We start from the raw sequence: 20,758 nt of genomic DNA on the forward strand, positions 1-20,758 counted from the left end.
TCCCAGGTGTCATCAACATGATCTTGGGAGGGTCGACTGATGTCGACTCTAATCAGGCAAAAAAGGCGTGGAGCAGAAAGGGAGTTTGGAGGAAGTAAACGTGGTTCAATAAGACGGGCCCGTGATCAGTTTTGGGCCAAGAGACACGGAGGGAGTATGAGCTCCTCACAATGATGCCTTGGTCATTTGGGCCACAGTAGCCAATTATGAAGTGGATGCGTGTTGGTGGATTCAGGAATCCCCACTAACGTCATTTTATGAGAGGCATTCGACCAAATGGAATTGGAAGAATACAAACTACAGCTCGTGCACATTGCTCTATTTGGATTTGCAGGTCAAAACGTTTTCCCAAAGGGAGAGATCACACTGCCCCTCTCAATGGGATCAGATGGCCTGAGAAAGACGAGGTTGACACTTTTCACGATTGTGGAGGCCCCTCTTTCGTATAATATCATCCTCAGAATGCCGACCATGATTGCCTTCATGGCCATCACCTTGTCATGCCATCAGAAGATCAAGTTTTTGGTGGGTGGCAAGGTAGGCAAAGTTCGAGGAAATAAATCCCCCTCAAGGAAGTGTTATACTTGTATCTTTAGTTTTCTCTCTTTCATATGTCCAATAGATATTTGAGCATGGGAGTAGTCACGCTGCAAAATTCTTCTGACATCCCATTCACAATTTCTTTGTTTCGAGTTTGTGCGACAGAGCTCCACTGTTGGAGTTCGGTCATTACCTGTAGATCTCAGGCATTATCTCTGGAGAGAAGGCTTCTAGCTCGGGAACTAGACACCAACAATGTCTTATTTTTTTGGAGCTACATCAACTATTATTATGATGTGACTCAAAATCGATATGTTTTTGCACATGTTAGTATATGAACGATCAAATTAGGGGTATCATAAGTTTTTTTGCACTCGGACTCAAATTAAGAAATGTATATGAGAGAAAATATGCATACTCCTGTGTATGAAAAGGTTAATGAGGACTTAAATTTATGTATTTGATATATTAAGACACCGAGAAAATTCTTGATTTTTCTTTATCTAAACAGGGATTTATTATATTTTGTTGAATTTTTATTATATTATATTATATCAAATAAAAGACCAAGGGACAATATCGACCGACCGCAAACAAGGTAAAGGGGACTCGCAGAAGCAATAATTTGATTCCGAAAATTTCCATTTATCCCGAACCTTCCGATGGCGGTATCGGAACATGAATCTTCTTCATCAACATCAGCAAGGCAAAACACTAACTGTAACTCGCGATCAGCCTCCAACAGCAACGCCGGAGCTTGTTATTTGGCGAAGACGGTCCTCAGAGGCAGCGTCGTTCTTCAAGCTGTCCGCGGTCACTTCCGATCCCCCTCTTCCTACGACGTCGTCTTCGGCAAGGTTTTTGTTTGTGTTTGTATGTGAATTTTATTTGCTCGCAGTGTTTTTTGATTGCCTATCAGAAATTCGAGGTAAGCATTTAAGCCGTTGTGCTACTTTTTGGTGTTTGTGTTCGTGTGATTTGATTTCACTAGGTTCAATCATTTTGTTTTGTAATTTTTTATTGATTTTCATGGAAAGATCGTCGGTTTTCATACTGGCGATTGATTGAGTCCAAGGACCCTATCGGTTTTGTTCGAAACAGTAACAATGCTCATGCTTTTTCTGAACAAATTGAGCGATTTTTGTTCCATTTTTCTTGGAAACTTAATGTATGTTGTGTATTTTATCAGTGGCTAGATTCTATTTCTCTGTGACCATGACCAAGAAATGTGCATGTCAGCATCTACCATATTCAGCATGTCATGAAAGAATCACAAAATTGCCTTATAGGACTTCAAGTTGTTGATGAACCTTAATCAATAACTTCTATTGAGCTGGACTAAATCTTTCAGAGATGCAGCCATGAAATTCTCACTTTGTGCCGAACCTTGTTTCAGGAGACATCAATAGAGCTGGCGATAATAGATGAAGACGGCGTTGTGCAATCTATCACCGAACAACCCGTGTTTGGTACAATAAAAGATATTGCAGTACTTCCTTGGAATGAGAGATTTCAAGCACAGGGTTCAAAGGTTTTTATGCTAATTCATTCTTTTTTCATTTACCAATTTTTTTCTTGGAAATTGTTAATTGTTAAGGATTAATTGATTGATTGTTTGGTAGTTACTAGGGAAGGATATATTGCTTGTCATTTCTGATTCCGGGAAGCTGTCGATTCTTTCCTTTTGCAATGAAATGCACAGGTTCTATTCGGTGATATTTTATTGCTATCTTTTTCTTGAAATCATTTTTTCTAGTTTGAAGCTTCAGGCTTATTTCACAAAGTAGTGTTCTGACAGTGGCTGCTTTTTTATTAATTAATTAATTAAATCTTGCAGGTTTTTCCCATTGACTCATTTACAACTTTCTGCTCCTGGAAACTCGAGACATGAAGGTGGAAGGATGTTGACTGTTGATTCCAGGTGATTTAGTCCCTGGCTATTGTTGTTTATATTTAGAGTTTTGCCAACGATAAATAGCTACATCAGTTTCCACTCAGAGCCGTTAGAAATGCTATTCATGTAGGTTGTTTAATGCTTTGCCATATACAGTGGTTGCTTTGTTGCTGCCAGTGCGTATGAGGACCAGTTGGTTATTTTCTCGCTTTCATTTTCCTCCAATGGTGAAATCATTGATAAGGTTGGAATTTAGCGTATACTCTACCACCATTGATTTTGTATTAGTGCTGTCCTCTTAATTCGTTGTGAAAATTATATTCAATTAAATGCTGCAAAAATGTTCTAACGTTTTTTTTCCTGTTTTACTAATTTTAGAAAATCTCTTGTCCTCCTGAAAAAGATGGACTTTTGCAAACTGATAGAGGTTCTACTAATATCTCTGGAACTATATGGAGCATGTGCTTCATCTCAAAAGAAAACCCTCAGACCGGGAAGGAGTATAAGCCAGTTTTGGCCATTCTTTTAAATAGGTATATTATATGTCTTAGCTTTGAGATTGAGAACTACTTTCCTATCACTTAATTTTATCTTTGCACCAAATGATTTCTTTTTTTGTGCTTTGGTTGTATTCGAGAAATAAGACATATTCATTTACCATTCTTAGAAGGTTTCTTCTTGTCTACAGGAGGGGATCTTTTTATCGGAATGAACTTCTTTTGTTGGAATGGAACATCGAGGAACAAGCAATCCACGTATTATATAAGTTTGCTGAAGCTGGACCCTTGGCACATCATATTGTTGAAGTCCCTCATGTTCGAGGATATGCCTTCCTGTTTAGGGCTGGTGATGTTGTCCTGATGGATTTTAGAAACGCTCATAACCCTTCTTGTGTTTATAGAACAAGTTTAAATTTTACTCCTTTTGAGGAAAAAAAATATGAACATGTTGTTAGAATACCAGATATTATGGATGAAGAAGGTATGTATAGCGTTGCTGCATCTGCGTTGTTGGAGCTTAGTGACATAAATAAAAACGATGACCCGATGAACATTGATGATTACAGCAGCGTGAAACCTGGTTGCAATTATGTCTGCTCGTGGAGCTGGGAACCTGGTGACTCATATAATCCTAGGATAATTTTTAGTGCAGATTCTGGAGATATATATGCGATGGAAGTTCTTTTTGAGTCTGATGGCATCAGAGTAAATCTATCTGCTTGTCTTTACAAAGGTCTACCATCTAAGGCTCTTTTATGGCTTGATGGTGGATTTGTGGCAACTTTTGTTGACATGACTGATGGAATGGTATTAAAATTTGAAGAGGGATTATTGTGCCACAGAAGTCCGATTCAGAATATTGCGCCGATCTTGGATATGGCATTTGTTGATAATCCTGAAGAGAAATCTGATCAAATGTTTGCCTGCTCTGGGATGGCACCTGAAGGATCTTTGCGAATCATTCGAAGTGGTATCAGCGTGGAAAAATTGTTAAAAACTGCTCCTATTTATCAGGGTATTACTGGTACTTGGACATTAAAAATGGAAGCATCTGATCCCTGTCATTCTTTTCTTGTTCTGTCATTCGTTGAAGAAACCAGGGTGCTCTCTGTTGGCATTAGTTTTTCTGATGTGACTGATTCTGTTGGTTTTCAGCCCGGTGTCTGTACTTTGGCTTGCGGTCTTGTTGCGGATGGGGTGATGGTCCAGATCCACCAATATGGAGTCAGACTCTGTTTGCCTAGTGGATCTGTGCATCCAAAAGGTGTTCCTCTAGCATCTCCTATTTGCACTTCATGGTTCCCCGATAATATGTCCATAAGTCTTGGAGCTGTCGGAGATGGTATAATCATTGTAGCAACCTCCAGTCCCTGCTTCTTATTTATCCTTGGTGTTAGATCTTCATTGACACATCATTACGAAGTATATCAGATGCAGTGTGTGAAATTGCAGAATGAAGTGTCTTGTTTTTCCACGCCTCAAAAACACCTTGAAGAGAATAAATCATTAGTAAATTATGGAGATAACCACCATATGACACCTCTTACAAATGGAAATAATGGCTACATGTTTGTTATCGGTACTCATAAGCCTTCAGTGGAAGTTGTATCCTTTACATGTGACAAGGGGCTGCAAATTTTTGCTGCAGGTGTTATTTCATTAACGAACACCACGGGAGCTACTATTAGTGGTTGTGTTCCTCAAGATGTAAGACTTGTCTTTGTTGATCGTCTGTATGTTCTTTCGGGATTAAGGAATGGAATGCTTCTTAGGTTTGAGTGGCCTGTTACTTCTACACTTTCATCAGCTAGGTCTCCTTGTCAACAGTCTTCTGTTGGTTCAGGTATGGTGAATACCCAGGCCACGTTGAAGTCTACATCTCCAAATCATAAAGTACTAATATCCATGTCCAGTACATCTGGAAAGGTTAAAGGAGAGTTTCCAGTGAATCTTCAGCTGATTGCGGTGCGCCGTATTGGTATCACACCTGTTTTCTTGATTTCTTTGAGTGATTCCCTTGATGCTGATGTGATTGCTCTCAGTGATAGGCCTTGGTTAGTGCATACTGCAAGACATAGCCTCTCGTATACCTCCATCTCCTTTCAACCTTCCACTCATGTCACTCCTGTGTGTTCAGTGGAATGCACCAGAGGAATTTTATTTGTTGCTGAGAACAGTCTTCATCTGGTAAAAAAGTCTATACTTGATGTTGATTGATTCTGCCTCCAACTTTTTCCCTCTTTGGAATACTTTTTCCTTTCACTTTTACTTTCCAAAATTGGTGTGAAAGCCGAAAGGCCTCTTTGTGGGCATATCTTTCTCTGTGTTGAGGGCATCCACGCATAATTATATGAAGCAATCGAGATGGACATGAAATTGATTTTGAGAAATATCACTTTTGCCACATAATTATGGTCATTGCAATTCTTAACCATCCATCGGTAGAATGACCCATTCTCTGTACAGCACCTCATGAGTCAGAAATTACTTGATGGATATTTGAATTAGGATTTCTTTGGTTTTTGTGAAAATTGCAAGTGAAGCCAAGAACTTCCATATATATCCTCCATCTTCAAGGGAATGGTGGTGAGGTAGTTGTTGAATTGAGTCCCATGATTTGGTACTAATTTTTTCACTGTTCTACTCTCTATTTTGCTATTTATCCTATATATTTAGCTCTATGTTGGATCCAGTACAAGCAGTTAATTTAATACGTGAGAATAATATCAAACATGAAAACGTAATGAACTAAATTGTGGTTCAGTAGTACTTTGTTCCATAAAAAAGGTTCTACAAGAATTCTGGATATAGCACTGAACTACAACCATCTTGTGTAATTGGTCATCATAAATCTGTACAGTTTGAGAACATTTTATAAAGCTCAAATCTTTTGCAGAACGCTGCCTGGTGGCAAAATAGTCATATTCCTATGCAGATGGCTTGTTAACATGTTTGCATGAAATGTCTGAGGCACAATATTTTAGATAAAGCCTTCCATTGACCTACTTCCCGGTGATTTGCTAAAAATTACAAAAAGAAAATCGCTGTGATAGATTAGTTGGTTACTTTGGTATTTTCAGCTACGCCTTCCTCCTTACCAGCTGAGCCTTCCTCATTACTCCCCTTAACCTTTGAAATAAACATCGAAGTTATTCACCCTTGAAAAGTTTTCTTGGCCATGCACCTTCTATTTTTAGAATACACATATTTAATGTTTACCGAAACAATATGTACATTGTTAGAGAGAAATGAAGGGTATTATATTAGCCTTTGCACCTATTTGCTCATAATGGCTTAAATCTTGTGGTGCCGAGAAATTTATTCTAATTGCTTTTAACATCAGGATACTGTCTAATTGTGTCATAGGTGGAAATGGTGCCAAGTAAAAGGCTCAATGTGCAGAAATTTCATCTTGGGGGCACGCCTAGAAAAGTGTTATATCACAATGAGAGCAGATTATTACTTGTCATGAGGACAGATTTGGATAATGATTCATGTTCATCTGACATCTGTTGTGTGGATCCAGTAACGGGCTGCTTCTTGTCATCTTTCAAATTTGATTCTGGGGAAACAGGGAAATGCATGAATCTTGTGAAAGTTGGAAATGAGCATGTGCTGGTGGTTGGGACGAGCCTATCTGCTGGTCCGGCCATAATGCCTAGTGGTGAAGCTGAAAGGTTATATATTTACCTTTTGGAGTGATTTTATGGATTTTCCAGGAAGTTTTCGTATTATTGTTACTTAGGGCGTATAGCTTTCAATTAGTTAGTATATTTTCTGGAGTTCTTGTAATTTATGTACATGCTGAATGTAACTGTGGGGTGTTTTTTACAGTACAAAAGGTCGTTTGGTGGTTCTTTGCCTTGAACGTATGCAGTATTCTGACGGTGGTTCTGCAGCACTATGTTCCAAGATTGGTTCATTGTCCCAACAAAATTTATCTTTCTCCGACGTTGGTGGTTTTGCTGCAGAACATCTTTCAAGCAGTAGTCTCTGCAGCAGCCTGGAAGATAATAGCTGTGATGGAATTAAACTTAACGAAACGGAAGCATGGAACTTGCGATTAGCTTATTCAACCATTTGGCCAGGGATGGTCCTTGCTGTGTGCCCTTACCTTGATCGGTATTTCTTGGCTTCTGCTGGTAGTTCTGTAAGTCAGGAAATTCTTTATTCTGCTACGGGAAACCTTCGTGGCCAGAGATTGTTGGGGATCTTCTAAAGAGTGGCATTTTTGTTTTCAGTTTTATGTTTGCAGTTTTCCAAACGATAACTCTCAGAGGGTCAGGAGATTGGCTGTTGGAAGAACGCGTTTTACAATCATGACTTTAACTGCACATTTTACCAGAATTGCTGTTGGGGATTGTCGTGATGGTATTCTTTTCTATTTGTACCATGAGGTCAGCAGCTGTACTGTTTGTTTCTGTGTAATAACTTTTTCATTTTGCCTGTTTCAAGATGGAAAGGAAAAAGTTTAAATACTATAGATGGTAGTATCAAAATATATTATTAAGTATTGTTTTTGAATTACAATAAACTACCATTTACTGTTTGAGTCCAGGATTCCAGAAAACTGGAGCAAGTATACTGTGATCCTGTCCAACGGCTAGTTGGTGACTGCATGCTTATGGATGTAGATACTGCTGTTGTTTCAGATCGTAAGGGAAGTATTGCTGTCATGTCATGCGCAAATAATTTAGAAGGTAAATTGAAGAGTTTTTTAACTCTGTTTTGTGTGTGTCTTGAATTAGAATTCAAAAAGCAGTACTTTATACAGGTGAAGATATCTCCCCCTCCTAAATATGATAGGAAATATTTCCTAAACTAAAATTACAATAAAAAAATCATACCAAAGATACGTCTTATTTTTAATATCGTCATATCCAGTGCCAGAATATATTCTTAAATTTCGAACAATTTTTTATGTTTCGAGTACTTCATTTTGTTAGCATACTGGAAATCTTTGCTATCCTGTCCAAGACCTTTTGGACTTGTTTTCAATTAGGAGCATCTTAAGCTGCTTCTCTGAAGTGTTTTACCTTTTACTTGATTATCCAACTAGAGGACTTGAGAAGTCTTAAAAAATGCAGTGTTAAATAAGTTCTTCCTTGAGTTTGATATTTGCTGACTTTTATGATAGAGTAATCAATTACTTGAGATACTTTTGAATTGCTAGTTATCATGGTGAACCTATACATATTATAAATTGAAATGACGGGCCTATTGTTGATCAGTTAGTATTTGTAGATATAGTAAGTAAATTTTTTCTGGCTAGTCATATATATATGTCTTTGGGTGGATTTTCAGTGCTCACACAATCATACAGAGCTGTGCGTGTATGAGTGTTCAAGATATTATGACTTCCATATCTAACTATTGTGTACCTCGTACCGAAACAAAAAATATATATTTTGAATCTTTGATCAACAGAATTTGATTAACTTCCTGTAACAGATGATGCAAGTCCAGAGCGGAACTTGACAGTTAGTTGTTCTTACTATATGGGGGAGATTTCCTTGAGTATAAGGAAGGTAATTTTTATTAAGAGCCAATAGTTTCTGATAGCTTGGACGCGAACATGCTTATTAAATAACAGGGACTAGAGAATTCATGCCTCCTTTTCTTGTATTTTATGAAATGCCACGAGTACCAGAATATGGTAGAAAGTAGGTAAAATGTGTTCATCATGTAAGTAAATTAAGGGTCGTACTGAAGTAAGGTTCTTGCTTTTTCTTTTTTTCTTTATGAATTTGAAGAAGTAATTGTACTGAAGGGAGCCATAGGTATGTTTGTTGAAGGCTAGAAAATCCAATGACATGCTGTTCTTGAAGATTTTGATATCCTGAAATTTTTGCAATTTTTTACTCAGTATAACTTGATTACTTTTTATGAGCTGATTCATATCACAAACGTTTGTCCATTAAATTGACGCAAGTTTTTCGGATTAGCTTTGTTTTACCAACCGTGTGAGTTAACCATGCCTTGTAATTCTTAATTGACGTAATGATTTTAAATTATCCGTGAATGTAAGGGCAACAGCCAAAATCCGGAAACCAAGTTTGATCTTGTAAAACCGATACCGGTGAACCCTGACTTAAAACCTGTCAGTGTTTCCCATGTATATTTGAAATTTTTTATAATAGTGGCAAAATATATGTTGGGTTATATTTTTAAATAATTCAAAAAATTTAAAATACTATCTTATTTTAATTTTGTATATTTATACCAAAAATAAAATTGGGTTACAAGGCTGGGTGTTTTTAACCCTTTGGAGGCGTGTACGCTCCTTGTAAATGCTCCAGCTATCCATTAGATGGCTCTTTACACCTGTCAAACCGTACTTCAAACTGAATCTTAGCTTACCAAGTTCGGGCCTAACAAGTGTACGCATGTTCCAGATTATAGAACTTTATTGAAAGCATGAATTCAGGACTCGGAGCTAGTGATTTTTCTACATATCACTTTTTTGTATTTGAAGTTTCGTTAGAAGTTGATATCAGCACACACAACTCTGTATCAGCCAAATAAACTTTCGGTTACCGCCTTCCCGGTCACTGGAAACTAAGAAAAGTCGCTTGGAAAATTCAGGGGCTTTTACAAATATGGAAGTGCAGATGTCACGCGTCTTTATAGAAATTCAAGATTTGGAATTTCTTGCCAAATCTTGTTCTTAGGCCGAATCTCTGGTCTGTCTGATGAAATTTTTTCTCAGGTCCTTCGAGGAAGCCCTTGGTGCGACAAGTTTTTTCATGGCCCTTGGGTCTCCTCAAACTAGTTTTTGTGATAGGACCTTGATGGCATCTATGTTATACTGGATGACTTATCCTCCTTAGTTCTGTTGTAACAATGTAAAGGTTGGGGTCGTGCCTAATATACACACCCCACCAAAGCTCTGATACAGGTCTTTTTGTTTTAGTAAGAACAATTTTGTTCTCTAGGCATAATTAGGATATACAACATACTGTTCTTTATAAATCATTATTTCTCATATGTGATTTTTCAGTTTTATATCCTCTGCAGGGATCATTTTCCTACAAACTCCCAGCAGATGACCCACTGAAGGACTGTGATGCTGCTAGTAATGTTGTTAACCTGTCACATAATTGTATCATGGCATCGACTCTGTTGGGCAGCATAATAATCTTCATTCCCTTGACAAGGTATGTTATCTATCTGTTCATCTCTTTTTTTCTCATTTTTCTTTTCATGGTTCAAGCATCTTCATTACTTCCCTTTTTTCCATGTTATTTTCTTGACTGTAAATAAGCAGCTCTGAAAATGGCTTCTTTATTAGCCATGGGCGTGTGCATCACTTTTAGGATTTTAAAGACTACTATATTTCCGTGTAAAATATGGCTCTATGCTGTAATATTTCGAGGCTATCATATTTATTGTTTGGAATATTCGTAGTTTTTTGGCCTGTTCACATGAATATGTTCATTGCAGGGAGGAATATGAGTTGCTGGAAGAAGTTCAATCTAGGCTGGTGATTCACCCGCTTACTGCTCCTATTTTAGGAAATGACCACAATGAGTATCGAAGCCGTGAAAATCTGGTGAGCCTCTTTTGAATTTAATTCGTCTTGCGCTATCTCCGTGCTTGTAAGCACAAGTTCGTGTGTGAGAGGAACTGAAATCGACTGAATTTTATTTTTTTGGGGGTTGGTGGATAGGGTGGGACAACTAAGATCCTAGATGGTGACATTCTGAGTCAGTTCCTGGAGCTAACAAGCATGCAACAAGAAGTTGTGCTGGCATTGCCGCTTGCCTCACCAAATACTGTAATGTTAAGTTTGAGAACATCCATGCCAGTTATGGTCAATCAGGTTGTCAGATTGCTTGAACGAGTACATTATGCCTTGAACTAAATGTATTTTACCTATTTTTTGTGTCCAAATTTGTTTAGAAACATTAGCTGTATTTTAGTGTTAGGGACAATGTCTTTGTGTGGATCGCGCACATGAATACCACCATGCTTGACTTAATAAAGACATATTTATTTTATTATGAACGAAAAAGAATATTTGCCCAAAATTATTCTAATGTATTTGTTTTACGATGACGCGTTGTCGTATGATTGTCGATTAGTTAAAAAAAAATTGAGAATAGTATATTCGGAAAACGAAAAAATATTTGACTGAAAATTTTGAAGGATAAGTTTTGAATTGAAAATTTCAAGTTTTGTAAGATTTTGTAATTGAATTTCGAACTCAAAGACGGCCCGACATCCAAACCATTAACCCTTTGTGAGTAGACGTAAGACCCCCACAAACCTTCTATGAACTAGGTTCAGGAATTTTCTCCACTCCAAATGAGATTTCAATTGATTCATTATTTATATTTATATATACTAGAAAAATGTAAGTGCGTTGCACGTAAAAATCTAAACTGTTGAAAATATATGTACGAAATTTTGATAATATTTAAATGAATTAAAACATGGTTAATAACATTTATCAACTGAAACAAACTAAGCCATAAAAAATAAAAAATCATGATCATAGACGGTATATGAATCAGATAAATTATCTTATCCACTTGACACACTTTCCAATATGTTTCTTGGTTGATTTTGACAACTCAACAACTCTTTGTCGTAGTTTGATAATATGCATATAACTATTTTGGTATGTTCAGCACGTATCTGATCGTCTTTAACATCTATTATGTTATTTACAATCTTTATCGGGGATCTGACATGCTCGTAGTTTGCTTCTTTATCACGCCATTTTTTCTGTTTTCTACATTGTTTTTATCTGATAATCTTATTTCCCGACTATTTTTTTATTGTTAAATGATTTTTCCGCTTTTGACAATCATCAACTATAACTCTTAAGAAAAAATGCTTTACTCGTGATAAGTTTTCACGTGTGACTAAAAATATGTATAACCTATATATTCTTCAACAACATAACCAATGAATGATGTTGCACCTTCTTCAAATATTGTGATATTTGTGATATCATTTTTATAAATTTAGTATCAATATTATCAACATATAGCTATAATGTTAATAAATTTTTAACAACTATTTCTCAATCACTGTGAGAAAAATACTTGAAATCTCTTCAAATGACTATATCTTAGAATTGTGTCCTCATTTAATTTGACGCAATAGAAGAAAGTCATCTTGATCGTCATTTTTTGGAAGCTTTGAAATAATGATTGCGTGCATCATGTCATGAGGATGATATAGTTTCAATCTCATTTGTTGCGTTTAGAACATAATATTATATTATTCATTGAAACTAAACAAATTTTCCTCTATCGAGTTTATATTTTGTTTTATAATATTTTATATCATGTGGAACGATATACAAAATTAATTATTGTATTTTAAAAATCTTGAGAAGAGATACGAATAATGTAATTAAGATATGCATATGAGATATCATTCAAATATATGTCAAAATATTTGTATCATTCAATATCTCATGATTCTCATCTAATAATATAACCATTTAGATTTCATGAGCATTTTATGATAGTCAAAATTAATTTGATGAAATATTGTAGAATTTTATTTGAATTTCAATATTTGGCTAAGTGAATTTATTTGACGATAGGTTTTCTATGCTACCATCATATATGTTATGAATTAGCTGGTTAGACACTTTGACTAAAAAAAGAGACAAAAACAATCTTGTTGTCACCTCGAAATATATCGAGATAATATTGGAGGAAGTCATACAATTTTTCTTAAACCATAGAAAAATATTAGGCATGTGTTAACTTGTGATATAATAAAAATTTAGAATCATGCATAATCATTGAATTAGAACAAAATCGCATGCCAAAAATCTACTGGATATTATATATTTTAATAATTTATCCATATTTGTCGTTCACCAGAGGACTCTTAGACCTACCAAATTTTGTAGTTCACCTATTATTTTCATAATAAATAATATTACAAAAATAATATAAGCAAATACATAAAAACTCAAACTAAAATGCCTTCTATCAATCTAAGTAAAACAAATTGATTAGAGAATATAATAATGTCGTAAAAATTTTAAATATTGATTTATAGACAGAAGTTTGGAAATACATTTGCCCCAATAAATAAAAAATATTATCTCTTGATATTCTGATACATAAGGTAAAAACGAAGAAATATTTCAATTTTTTTAATATTTTCTAAGTCACTTCAAACCAAGTAATCTAAGCAAACAGGAAACATGCATTATGTGTTTAAAAATTAACAAAATATCTCAACAATAAAAAATTGAAAAATAACCATTTTTGTTGGATATTTGATTTTGTTCTCTCTTTTCTTTGTGCAAACAAACAAATCACATAAACAATCCAAACACAATTACATGATCAATACAAATGACATATAACAATCAAACATGTTAACGCTAGGGTAAAAAAACTCCTTTAATTGCAATTGCCCCAATAAATAAAAAATATTATCTCTTGATATTCTGATACATAAGGTAAAAACGAAGAAATATTTCAATTTTTTTAATATTTTCTAAGTCACTTCAAACCAAGTAATCTAAGCAAACAGGAAACATGCATTATGTGTTTAAAAATTAACAAAATATCTCAACAATAAAAAATTGAAAAATAACCATTTTTGTTGGATATTTGATTTTGTTCTCTCTTTTCTTTGTGCAAACAAACAAATCACATAAACAATCCAAACACAATTACATGATCAATACAAATGACATATAACAATCAAACATGTTAACGCTAGGGTAAAAAAACTCCTCTCATTGCAAGAATACAAAATGGTCAAATGGAGCATATTATTTAGTAATATTTATTTAGCATCATTTATAAAAAAATTGACTAAATATTTATTAATAATTTATTTTTATTCAATCCGACTCATCTCCTTTTGTCTTCCTATTATTATTTGACGGCAATGTATAAATTTAAGTAATTAAAATGAAATTTAAAAGTAAATTAAAATAATAATTAGTTTGATTGAATTAAATACACTATTAATGATCTTATTAAACTAAGATAAAAAATGACTTAAATAACACCATTAACATGAAAAATTGTAAAACAAAAAAAAAATTAATATAATAGTAAGCTCACAAATGAAAGTCATATATTTAATAGATTAATATATAATATATTATTTAGTAATATGTATTTAGCATCATATATTGAAAATTGATTAAATAACTTAAATGTTTGCAATGAAATCACTTACATACAAATATTTTCTATCAATCACGTATTTTTGTTGATACATAAGTAATCTAAATATATCTACATTCTAAATGGGAAAAAAATGTGTTATATGACCTTAATATTTATTAATAATTTAATTTTATTTAATCACACTCATCTCTATTCGTCTTCTCATTATTACCTTAATGTTCGTAATACTAACAATTTATAACATTATGATAGTGATTTTCTGTGAATTTGATCTCGAATGTGAATTGTAGATATATTTAGATTCATAATTCACATTCATATATTTATATAGATATAGATATTATTAAAAGAATATATGAAAAAAAAACATGTATTAATTTATGTAAATTTTAAATTTAAAAATAAAAATATATTTTTTAATGATTATTATTAAAAGAATATATGAAAAAAAACATGTATTAATGATTATTATTAAATGAAGGTAAGGATAATAGAGATATAGATATAGAATATTATTAAAAGAATATATGAAAAAGGTAAATTTTAAATTTAAAAATAAAAATGTATTAATGATTATTATTAGAATATATGAAAAAAAATAAAAATTTATTAATGATTATTATTAAAAGAATATATGAAAAATTACATACAAATATTTTCTATCAATCACGTATTTTTGTTGATACATAAGTAATCTAAATATATCTACATTCTAAATGGGAAAAAAATGTGTTATATAACCTTAATATTTATTAATAATTTAATTTTATTTAATCACACTCATCTATATTCGTCTTCTCATTATTATCTTAATGTTCGTAATACTAACAATTTATAATATTATGATAGTGATTTTCTGTGAATTTGATCTCGAATGTGAATTGTAGATATATTTAGATTCACAATTCACATTCATCTATTTATATAGATATATATATTATTAAAAGAATATATGAAAAAGAAAACATGTATTAATTTATGTAAATTTTAAATTTAAAAATAAAAATATATTAATGATTATTATTAAAAGAATATATGAAAAAGAAAACATGTATTGATGATTATTATTAAATGAAGGTAAGGATAATAGAGATATAGATATAGAATATTATTAAAAGAATACATGAAAAAGGTAAATTTTAAATTTAAAAATAAAAATGTATTAATGATTATTATTAAAAAAATATATGGAAAAAAAATAAAAATGTATTAATGATTATTATTAAAAGAATATATGAAAAAAAAACATGTATTAATGATTATTATTAAATGAAGGTAAGGATATTTATGTAAATTCACAATTCACATTCATATATTTATATAGATATAGAAATATTATTAAAAGAATGTATGAAAAAGGTAAATTTTAAATTTAAAAATAAAAATGTATTAATGATTATTATTAAAAGAATATATGGAAAAAAATAAAAATGTATTAATGATTATTATTAAAAGAATATATGAAAAAGAAAACATGTATTAATGATTATTATTAAATGAAGGTAATGATATTTATGTAAATTCACAATTCACATTCATATATTTATATAGATATAGATATAGATATATAAAAATAATCTCATTATCAATAAATCAAATCCAAAAATTCAATAAAGATATATATGTAAAATTCTAATTGCTGCAAACGCAAAAATGAGCTATCAAAATTTTATATTTATTCTATCTAATATATAATTAAAGGTTAATAAATTATCACCACAATATACATTGATTATAGTAATTTGATAAGGCCAAATCTTACAAAGATTTTAGGGATTTGATTTGATAATATTTGCTCTTATCTAGACTTTTTATCTCTAATTATGTGCTTAATTGAATCAATTATTGTAGATTTAAATAAAAGATGAAAAATGATTAAATTTGGAAATAAAATAAATTTACAAGACTTCAAAAGAAAAAATATTAAAAGAAAGAAAATAAAATATTTTTATTTTATTATCTTGATATTATTGAAGTTATTGATAAAGATGGAGTCTAATCTTTGAAAATAAATATACAATTTTATTATCTACAAGGTTTAATTGGAGATGGGCTTAAAAAGAATACAGAGAGAAGGCCCATTAAAAAGAATAAAAGGGGGCAGAAGCGTACAGAAGAAAGGAAGTGCCAAAACAGTGCCGTAATAGCAGACGGAAGAGAGAAGGGCAAAACAGAAGGAGACGGAATAGGATAACAGCGCGGAAGAAGAAAAAAAGGGGAGGAAGAAGGAAGGCAAAACCAGCGAGGAATTCCTCACACACGCCACAAATCACAGAGAATCTCTTTCCATTCCTTCTTAATCATGTTTTCTCCATAGACTTTAAACAGAGACTTACACTTTTATTTTAAGTTTATGGAGTAGATTTTTATAGACTAAGGTCATGATAGGGCCGAGACATATTATTTTTTGATGTTTTGAGTTTGATTCAATTAGATTATTTATTTTATTCATTGATTGATGTCGTTTATCACGTGTTCTTTTAATCTGGCCAATTAAATTGAATATTTGTTGGTTAATCTAAAACCGGAAGGCGATAGATTAATATTTGCTTCACACATCAATCAACACATAGTTAAATTGACTAGAAATAGTATTCGATTTCAGTGTGCGACTTTAGGTTGAAAAACTGGAATTTCACAGCGATCTAATGCGGTTAAATCTAATTAAATTCAGTCAGGAATAATTGGACTGTTAGATTTAATTAGGTTTATTAATTCGAGGAATCGTTTAATAAATAATTTTGGGAATTCCGTCGTGAATTAAATAATTAATTTATTGAATATGAATTTGACACGTAGATTATAAATTGTCTCGGTACCGTTGTGCGCCTTAGTCGTTTTTAAATAATTTGAATTTTCTTCTAATTTAATAATTTGGATTTTTTTTTTTGCTTTAGTTAATTTATTTAAATTGTTTAATTTAGTTTTGATTAATTTATCTCCCATAATTTGAACTTTATTAGCCTAAATTAGGAAAAATAATTCATATTCTAGTAATTAAACATCGATCTCTGTGGGTACGATATCTGGACTCATCTCCAAATACTATAACTTGACCTAGTCCGCTTGCTAGATTTATTCCCAACCGAAATCGTCGGTCAAGTTTTTGACGCCGTTGCCGGGGATTGAATTGTTTAATATTAGGATTTATTACTTTCTTGAGATTAGGTTTTTATTTTATTTTGTCGATTCTACGCATATTAGTACGTTTGAAGTTTGTTATTTATTTTCAGGGATTATCTGATTGTGCATGAGCCGTGCTAAAGGAAGGACAGAATTGGAGCCATTTGATCCAGAGATTGAGAATACTTTTCGACGGAGACGTAGAGCACAAAGGGAGAAATCCTCAGACTTTGACGTGGAAGAACAGTTAAAACCAGAGGACGAGGTTGAAACAGCAGGGATGGAAGTAATGGACAACGAGGAAGATGATCGCACTGTCTATGATCTCACTAGACAAACCACTGGAGGTTATGGTTCTAGCATCACTCGCCCTACTGTGGAAGCAAATAATTTTGAGTTGAAGCCATCCATCATTCAAATGATACAATATCAAGTGAGATTTGGAGGATCGCAGACCGAGGATCCTAATGCACATCTGGAGGGATTTCTATCTATCTGTGACACAATCAAGTTCAATGGAGTGAGCACGGATGCCATAAGATTGAGACTATTCCCCTTCTCTTTGCATGGTGAAGCAGCAGAATGGCTTAGAGATCTACCAGCTGGTTCTATTACCACATGGAATGGTTTGGTGGAAATGTTCATGAATCAATATTTTCCACCCACCAAGCTAGCACAACTGCGTATGGATATATCATCTTTTCGCCAGAAGGATGGGGAGACATTACATACAGCTTGGGGAAGATTTAGAAAGATGTTGAGGAGGTGTCCTCAATATGGTTTCTCTTCATCTGAACAAGTTCAGATTTTCTATAACGGAGTAGATCCTTCTGTGTGTTCCATGCTAGATGCGGCAGCCAATGGTAGCTTATACAGGAAGACTCCACGAGTTGCACTTGAAATAATTTCAAATATGGCTGAAAATAGTGCGGGTTGGACAGATATTAAACGAGAAAAGAAGGCTGGAGTTCTTGAAATGGATGTGTTGAATGCACTTACTGCTAAGATTGATGGGTTGGCCCATCAATTCTCTCAGCTGAAATCAAATCAAGCAAATCAGGTCCAAGGAATAGTCATCGAGGAACAACCTATTTTTGATGAAGAAGCAGTGAATTTTGTGGGGAATCAATGGAGACAACAATCAAATCCATACAGTTCCACGTATAATCCAGGATGGAAGAATCACCCTAATTTGTCTTGGAAGAATACGGAGAATTCCCTTAATCCAACACATATTCCTCCACTGCTCATTCCTCAACAAGTGAGACAACAAGGATTATTGGTACCTGCAGCACCTCCAGGATTCAAGCAAGAAGATCAAAGACCAATTTATGAGGATTTTATGATGAAACATGTTGTGGGAATGGAGACGAGACTGCAGAATCATGATGCTATCTTACGAAGGTTGGATGCTCAAATGGGTCAAATAGCCAATCAATTAGCAAATCGACCCCTTGGAACACTACCAAGTGATACTGAGAAAAATCCGAAAGGAGTGAATGCAGTGAGTACAGTGATCAAGGCCGAGGAAGAGGAACCAAAGAGGCAGAATTCTACAGATATGGAGGCAAAGAATGATGGAGGAATGAAACCGAAAATGGAAGATGCTAAGGAACAGAACACTCAGACTACACGGAAGACAGGTGAGAAAGGTTAGGAGTTTGATTCTGATGATAATATTGATATTAATACACTTCCTTTCCCTCAAAGAGGAAGGCAACTACAATTGGATCAACAATTTTCAAAATTTCTTGAAGTTTTTAAGAAATTGCACATAAATATTCCTTTTGTAGAGGCTTTGGCTCAAATGCCTTCTTATGCTAAATTCTTGAAAGATATTTTGACTAAAAAAGGAAACTTGTTGATTTTGAAACTGTTAAGCTTTCTGAGGAATGTTCAGCTATTTTGCAAAATAAATTACCTCCAAAGCTTAAGGATCCAGGTAGTTTCTCCATTCCTTGCACTATAGGAAATTCTAATTTTAACAAGGCATTGTGTGATCTTGGTGCTAGCATAAATCTTATGCCTTATTCTTGTTTTGAGAAATTGAGGATTGGAGAAGTTAAACCAACCACTATTTCCCTTCAACTTGCTGATAGGTCTATTAAATATCCTAGAGGGGATATAGAGAATGTTTTGGTTAAGGTTGATAAATTTATATTTCCAGTTGACTTTGTTGTGCTAGACATGGAGGAGGATCGTGAGATCCCCCTAATTTTAGGTCGTCCTTTCTTAGCTACTGGAAGAGCTCTCATAGATGTGCAAAAAGGTGAGTTAGTTTTGAGGTTGAATGATGAGAAGGTAACTTTTAATGTTTTTCATAGTATGAAATATCCTGGATCTTCTGATTGTTATAGAATAGATGCTATTGATGATATTGTTGAGTGTAGTGTGCATGATACTTTGATTGAAGACCCACTGGAAAAGCTTTTGGTTAGCCCAAAGTCCACGGAATCCAGCAGAGAAGAAGTGGAGGAATGTATGAACTACTTGGAGGGATCAAAGCCTTTGCCAAGATCGGTGAATTCGAAGATTGGGGAGCTTGGACATATTCCAAAATCACTTAAACCTTCCATAGAAGAAGCCCCATTCCTCGAACTCAAACCACTTCCTCCTCATTTAAAATATTTATTTTTGAAGGAAGAAGATAAACTTCCAGTAATTGTTTCTTCTTCCTTGACAGGTGATGAGGAAGATAAGCTCTTGAGAGTGCTGAAGGATCACATATATGCCATTGGATGGAGCATAGCTGACATCAAGGGAATAAATCCATCCATGTGCATGCATAAAATTTTAATGGAGAAGGAGCACTCTCCCACCACTCAACCTCAAAGGAGATTGAATCCAGCTATGCAAGAGGTCGTCAAAAAGGAGGTAATCAAACTCCTTGATGCAGGTATGATCTTTCCTATATCCGATAGCAAGTGGGTAAGTCCTGTGCATGTTGTTCCTAAGAAAGGGGGAATCACTGTTGTTGAAAATGAAAATAACGAATTAATCCCCACTAGAACTGTGACTAGGTGGCGTGTTTGTATTGATTATCGCAAATTGAATGATGCCACAAGAAAAGATAACTTCCCCTTACCTTTTGTTGATCAAATGTTAGAGCGTTTGGCAGGTCATGCTTTCTATTGTTTTTTAGATGGTTATTCTGGATATATGCAAATCCCCATAGACCCCGAAGATCAAGATAAGACCACTTTTACTTGTCCCTATGGTACATTTGCTTATAAAAGAATGCCATTTGGTTTGTATAATGCTCCCGCTACTTTTCAACGTTGTATGATGTCGATTTTTCATGATATGGTTGAAAAGTATATTGAGGTCTTCATGGATGACTTTTCTGTTTTTGGTTCTTCCTTTGACTCTTGTTTGATTAATTTGTCAAAAGTGCTAAAGAGATGTGAAGAAACGAATCTTGTACTTAACTGGGAGAAATGTCATTTCATGGTAAAGGAAGGAATTGTCCTTGGTCACAAAATTTCTGAAAAAGGTATTGAAGTGGATAGAGCTAAGGTAGAGATCATAGAAAAGCTTCCTCCTCCCACTAATGTCAAAGGAATTCGTAGCTTTATTGG

The 20,758-nt window shown here is 33.7% G+C and overlaps 1 protein-coding gene across 4 annotated transcripts; it reads left to right on the forward strand.

Moving 5' to 3' along the window:
• The first annotated feature begins 1,117 nt into the window (after positions 1–1,117).
• LOC142547129 (uncharacterized) lies at positions 1,118–10,934 on the forward strand. Of its 4 annotated transcripts, none has more exons than XM_075655237.1 (15): positions 1,118–1,397; positions 1,937–2,071; positions 2,163–2,242; positions 2,378–2,461; positions 2,591–2,678; positions 2,813–2,967; positions 3,123–5,121; positions 6,301–6,611; positions 6,769–7,084; positions 7,176–7,331; positions 7,493–7,634; positions 8,386–8,462; positions 9,952–10,091; positions 10,378–10,486; positions 10,604–10,934. In XM_075655237.1, the coding sequence occupies exons 1-15, from the start codon at positions 1,203–1,205 to the stop codon at positions 10,796–10,798; spliced, it is 4,182 nt and encodes a 1,393-aa protein (XP_075511352.1). In that variant the 5' UTR covers positions 1,118–1,202; the 3' UTR covers positions 10,799–10,934. The 4 variants fall into 4 exon arrangements, with proteins under 4 accessions (XP_075511352.1, XP_075511351.1, XP_075511353.1 ...); XM_075655236.1 differs by having other exon boundaries at positions 2,170–2,252; XM_075655238.1 differs by lacking the exon at positions 1,118–1,397 and having other exon boundaries at positions 1,931–2,071; positions 2,163–2,252.
• Positions 10,935–20,758: the final 9,824 nt, after the last annotated feature.

This window comes from Primulina tabacum, chromosome 5 (genome assembly GCF_025594145.1).
Source record: "Primulina tabacum isolate GXHZ01 chromosome 5, ASM2559414v2, whole genome shotgun sequence".
NCBI classification, from domain to species: domain Eukaryota; kingdom Viridiplantae; phylum Streptophyta; class Magnoliopsida; order Lamiales; family Gesneriaceae; genus Primulina; species Primulina tabacum.

Coding starts and splice junctions, on each gene's coding strand:
- LOC142547129 (XM_075655236.1), top strand. CDS start 1,203: ATGGCGGTATCGGAACATGAATCTTCTTCATCAACATCAGCAAGGCAA. Junction 7,085..7,175: donor TGGCTTCTGCTGGTAGTTCT/GTAAGTCAGGAA, acceptor TTTTGTTTTCAG/TTTTATGTTTGCAGTTTTCC. Junction 8,463..9,951: donor TTTCCTTGAGTATAAGGAAG/GTAATTTTTATT, acceptor TATCCTCTGCAG/GGATCATTTTCCTACAAACT.